Source organism: Cryptomeria japonica, chromosome 4 (genome assembly GCF_030272615.1).
Source record: "Cryptomeria japonica chromosome 4, Sugi_1.0, whole genome shotgun sequence".
Classification (NCBI taxonomy): Eukaryota; Viridiplantae; Streptophyta; class Pinopsida; order Cupressales; family Cupressaceae; genus Cryptomeria; species Cryptomeria japonica.
Genome location: NC_081408.1, coordinates 129,160,600 through 129,166,379, shown reverse-complemented (window position 1 = coordinate 129,166,379; position 5,780 = coordinate 129,160,600). Strand labels below are relative to the sequence as shown.

The 5,780-nt window shown below is 33.1% G+C and overlaps 1 protein-coding gene across 1 annotated transcript; it reads right to left on the bottom strand.

Annotated features, from left to right (window-relative positions):
- Positions 1-217: 217 nt before the first annotated feature.
- Positions 218-2,172, bottom strand: LOC131079867 (probable disease resistance protein At4g33300). Its single transcript, XM_058017908.2, has 3 exons — positions 1,781-2,172; positions 1,467-1,678; positions 218-1,265 (listed from the first exon to the last, which is right to left on the bottom strand). Exons 1-3 carry the CDS (start codon positions 2,104-2,106, stop codon positions 451-453), a joined length of 1,353 nt encoding a protein of 450 aa, XP_057873891.2. The 5' UTR covers positions 2,107-2,172; the 3' UTR covers positions 218-450.
- Between the last annotated feature and the right edge of the window lie 3,608 nt (positions 2,173-5,780).

The window sequence follows — 5,780 nt, the reverse complement described above, 5'->3', positions numbered from 1 at the left end:
CATGAAAATGTATCAGATTCTTTACAAGGGTCTCAAAATGTTCAGATCTTGTACTTCAAGATGAGAAACAAGAAAATTGAAAAACATAACACAAGGATAAAGTAAGCTGCAAATGTAGCACAAATATTTCCTTATCATATTCAATCTATAGAAAATTATACAAGATTCCATTTAGAAGTTGGTGGAGAATTTAAAATTCATTAATGAAAAGTGGTGGTAAATGATATAATGTAGTTGCAAGCGGTTATGCCAGCTTATTTGTTGTAATAAACAATTAATTTATTCGAATGTCTCTTAATAAATCAATTATGCTAATTACATTTGAATAACTCCCATAATCTAATAAATAGATAGAATGGGTTCTGGCACAAAGCCTTATTAGATACCCATTTACAATAGCTTTGACACAAAGCCTTATTCATTAAAAAATGATAGACATTCATAATAATGTCACTCATCAAGCCAATCCAGACTAAAATGTTCCTCAACAATTTCAACTCGCAGCTCCGGAATAGAAATATTCCTTGCCCGCAACCACTGCGTGCCAATCTTCTCATCGCAGATAACAACCTTCAGGGAACTTAGGTCACAAACTGTTGTAGGTAAAGCCTTCAAACGGGAACACTCTCTCATATCAAATTCCTTCAATTTCTTGAGTTTTCCTATTTCCTTTGGAAGTACTTTCAAGCCTTCGCATGCTGAAATGTCTAAATACTCTAACTGTCCAAGTTTTCCAATTGATGCAGGAAGCTCTTTCAGGCCTGGTAATGCAGATAACCTTAGCATTCTTAGAGAGCTCATATTTCCAAAATCATCTGGTAACTTCTGAAGCAGATGGCAATTGGTAATAGACAACGATACAATTGAGGGCATATTGGAGATACCGAGGGGTAAGTGCTCCAGTTCACTGCAGTGATCAAGATTAAAATCTTTTACCTTGGTGAATACAGACATATCTCCAAATCCTTCACATAAGCTCATTGATAGCTTCTCTATGTTTTGCTGTGCTTGAATGCTCTGTTTTTCACCAAGGGGTGAAAGCAACCTCTCAAAGCGGACGCTCTTGAGTTGAGTGAGTGAAGACATGACGTCTAGACCTTTCACTGTTGCCTTCTTTGCACCGCAATTGGATACCATCATAAATTTTAGCTTTTTCATCGATTTCAGAAATGGGGGAAGAACGTATTCTGTAGAAGTAAAAAATAACAGAAGAACCTCTGTTTCCGGGAAAGTCATGTCATACCACTGATTTTCCTCCATAGGGCCTGCATGTATTAAATACCAATTAAATTCAGTTAGAAAATTGCGCATAATTATGACTCATATGTTAAATTCTAATCATATTCAAGCTGAATGCATGAATGAAATATGTAAGGGAAAATATGAACATTAAAAATAGTGATTGGTATTCCAAAAAACTATAGTTATGGACCAAAACGCATGCGTAAGAGTTACTGAATACTCACCGGTAATAATGGAGAGAATTTGAGTATCAATTGCTCTATCATTGAACAACTTGCATTTCCCCAGCAAACTACTGTATTGTCTTTGTATGACTAACCTCTTGGTGTGGAGTATATTGTGTCGGCGTCCCAAATACAAGGCCAAATCTCTTATTCCGTCAGCCTGGGAAAAGTATAGCTCTGAAGCGTTTCCATATTGGATTGCTCTACTTCCTCTGTTAAAGTGAAAGCATGTCAGCTTAGTGTTGAAAAACATGCTAAAAAGAAATTTTAAAACATGATAAAAAGAAATTCAATATACAAAAGCAAAGGCTTACCTTGCATTGTTAGTTAAATTTAACAGATTTCTTCTTGCAAATTCTGATAAGATGGAAAAGGCATCATGCCTTTGTAGCTTTCGAACATATACCCAAATGTCCAAAAGTGCATCAACACAAATTTTCCTGTTCTCAGGAAATAATCCCAAGTCTAAGAAACATTCCTTGGCTACATCATCTAAGAAATCAATACTGATTTGCGGCAATCTAAATAGCCCTTTTCTGTCACAATCTGATTTACATTTTCTTCTAGAAACTTTGTTAGTTGCCCTCTTCCAAACCTTGTGCGATTCCCCATGCATAGAGCTTGCAATCACCGAAACCATTCGTTAGAAGTGTTTACAAAAAGGTTCAATTTCTTTCCAATTTGAAGCTTAGTGCTGAGCAATCCTAAGCGCCTTGTCCGTACAGTACTACTTTTCTGTGATTTCTTCTATTTGGAAGACCAATATAAGTATCTTCTTTATAGAACAAATAAACACGGTATCACAGAGTATACGCGCATTGATCAACGCAGATTTGTAACTCGTTCCATTGTCAGCGTTGAAACACGGTAAATATTAAACACGGTACCTGTTTTACTCGTTCCATTCTCAGCGACATTTTACGCGGGACCTTTTTTTAAAGCGAATTGCCTATGGTAGGGATCCATACCGCATCGTTGACCGTATTTAATAATGAATTTAAAAAACAAAATACATCATAATACAACTGTTTATAATTTTTAAGTAATTAAAATATTTCATTTTGATAAGGAAATGTCTATGAACTCTATTGATTAATTGAATTAAAAGCAGAATATAACATCTTTTCTAATTTTTAATTAATTAATAAATACAGTCAAAGGTACATCCTAAATACTATATAAACATTTTGCTTCGATAAGATTTTAGAAACTTCCAAGTAAATACAAATGACAATTGTAAAGTCAAATTCCACAACCTTTCCTAGCTTCCATGATCATCCTTGTTGGGTGTTTCAGAACATTGGATGAACATCGATCAAAGCATAAACAATTAAAATGAATTTCAAAGCAAACAAATGTTATGATTGCAAAGGATGAATAAAATGAATTTGATGGAAAAACTTTTAAAAAATTTCTTGTGAAATAGAAAGACAAAATTCACACCGGTTATTACTATCATATCTTCTTGCACCAAAACAAATCCTTTGGAGCAATATAAATATTAAAATATGAAATGAGTTTTACATTTATTTGATGGTTTTAAATTTTTTATTTATTCTATTTTTCTTTTCATGAAAATATTTTGGTGATAATTTTTGCAACAAAATTATTTAGTGTTTAATTGATGTTGTAAACACAATGGCTTCCACAAATATTTTCACACATAGTGAATAGTAGAGATCAAATCATCTTTATATGTTAAATGTATTAAACATTCATCTTTAGAAACTTTATACATTGTATATGATTTTCTTCATAATTTGGTCCCATTATGTTGACTTTTGTAATTCAAAGACCACAAGGTGGAGGCATAGATGAGGCATTTGAGCTATTCAACAAAATGCCTCAAAGAAATATGGTTATGTGTTAAAAGAGTACATTCAATAGTAATTAATTTGTGTAAGTGCAAATAAAGAGTCTTTCAACCAGATAAACTTTATAGGTGTATTGTCAAATGCCACAACCTTTGCTATCATCATCCTTACTTGCTACCAAAATACGGGATTGGGAATGAGGTATGGATATCCAATAAGCCTCGAAGGATAAAAAGAATTAATCAAATGTTACATTTGCAAGAACATTGGTAGACATGCATGCAAAATGTGTAGGTGCAAACAAGACACATGAACCATTTGACACAATACAAAGTACAATGGAAGCATGTTACATGTAAAATGTGGACAGATAAATAGTGTGAGGACCATTTTGGTTTTTCATCGAACCTTTGTAATGTTGTTTCTATGTAATGCAATATAATATTTTACTATGGACTTGTGTTTTGAGCATATTCATTTTATGAGCTTTGATATACACATTTACATATATTCATGTGATCTTTGTGAGGATGCTTTGTGTTGATGATTATATTTTCACTTTTCCCATAAAGGAAAAAGGGTTGGGTAAAATTTCCATCTCATATTGGAGAGATGATTTAAATATACTTACGGGAATGGTAAAGGTAATGCAGATATAGGAAATTTGATACCTTCTAGATATGATAATAGAGTGTGGGGTCTATAAGGTTCTTAATTCCTTGTTTCATATGTCCAAGACTATTTTTATTAAATCCTTGTTTAGAAATAATTTCAAAACCAATATTGTAATGTGTATGAAATTCTAAGAGAAGGATTTTCATCATAAACCTCCTTAAAATTCATTGTGTAAGCATATTTTAAATAATAAAAGAATGAATAGATGTATAAGGATTAATCATTTTGAGAGGATGCATATAATTATTAGCATCGTTCATGTCCATGTGGGAGGCGAGGGTGTCCTCACTCATTAGGTTATTTGGATGGGAATAAATATTTTTATCAATTAATGTTTTCTTCTCTAGAACTAATTTAATATTAGATGACATATCATTAAGGAAATAGATAAAATATTATTGCATTAAAAATTAAAATAATATCTAGCAGAAGAATAGGAGAAGAATAGGCACCTAAACCATTTCTTAAAAGTATTTACAAAAGGTTCAGTTTCTTTCCAATTTGAAGCTTAGTGCTTCGTAATCCTAAGTGCCTTGTCTTTACAGTGTTTCTTCTATGTGATTTCTTCTCTTTGGAAGGTTAATATAAGTATCTTCTTTATAGAAGAAATAAACACGGTAAATATTAAACAACTCGGTTGCATTGAAGTTGCAATGAAATCAGCATTCTCATCGTATACGCGCATCGATCAACGTAGAATTTTTATTCATTTCATTTCCTTAAATGTTTCTCTTATGTGATTTCTTGTCTTTTGCAAGGCAATGTCATACACATCTTCCTTATATAATAGATGCAGAAAATGTTAGAGGAATCGATTTCAGAGAAGTTGCAATACAATGGCATTTTCAGCGTGTATTCGTCTTCGAAGAAATCTGCAAAGATTTTTTTTTTCTCGCAATGGTTTGATAATCCTCAATAAAAGTGTTGCTGGAATAATTTAAAGAAGATATAACTTTTAATTCGAAAATCATTGCAAAGAGGCAATGCGACAGTAGTCTTCCGGCCACCTCCAAACAATGCACAACGACAGATAACTCCCTATGGAACGAAAGCTCTTTGAAATCTCCATTGCATTTCTCCAACACCACGTAAAACTGAAATTTCGCTTGAACATTATCATAACAGCACATTGAATCATTCACCAATTTAGAATTGTCAACAAAATGAACCAAACGTACTTGTTAAACTTTCCACAAAGGGCAATTTCTTCCCAATTTGAAGTTTATTGCTGCGCAATTCTAAGCGCCTTTTCCTCAAAATGTTTCTTTTATGTGATTTCTTGTCTTTTGCAGGCCAATGTCATAAACTTTATCGTTTTAAACAGATTCAGAAAATGTCAGAGGAATCGATTTTACTGAAGTTGCACTGAAATCAACATTCTTAGCGTGTACATCAAGAAATCTGCATGGCTGTTTGTCTGTTGCAATGGTGTCATAATCGTAAATAAAAATGTTGTCATCCTCATCAGTTATATGACTTCATGGAAATTAACACGAAAACAATCTGTAATAGCTTCGAAAGACATGAAATTTTGTGGGGTGAACCAGTATACGTATAAGCAGTATCAATCTCCAAATTACCTCAAATTTTGATTCTTCCTTCTCCATTGAACAAACTGCAGATACGATGGACAGGTCAGTGGTTAAGAAATTGATAATACTCATACTTTTCTTTATTTGTATTGTCAATGTCTATGGTAGACACAATATCGATGCCCATATTGCAAGTAAGAATTACCATGCTGAGTTCATCCCAAGCTTGGGTAAGAATTACTATGCTAAGATACGGTGTGCGTCACATCGGAGTTGCCGCGGTATTAATTGTT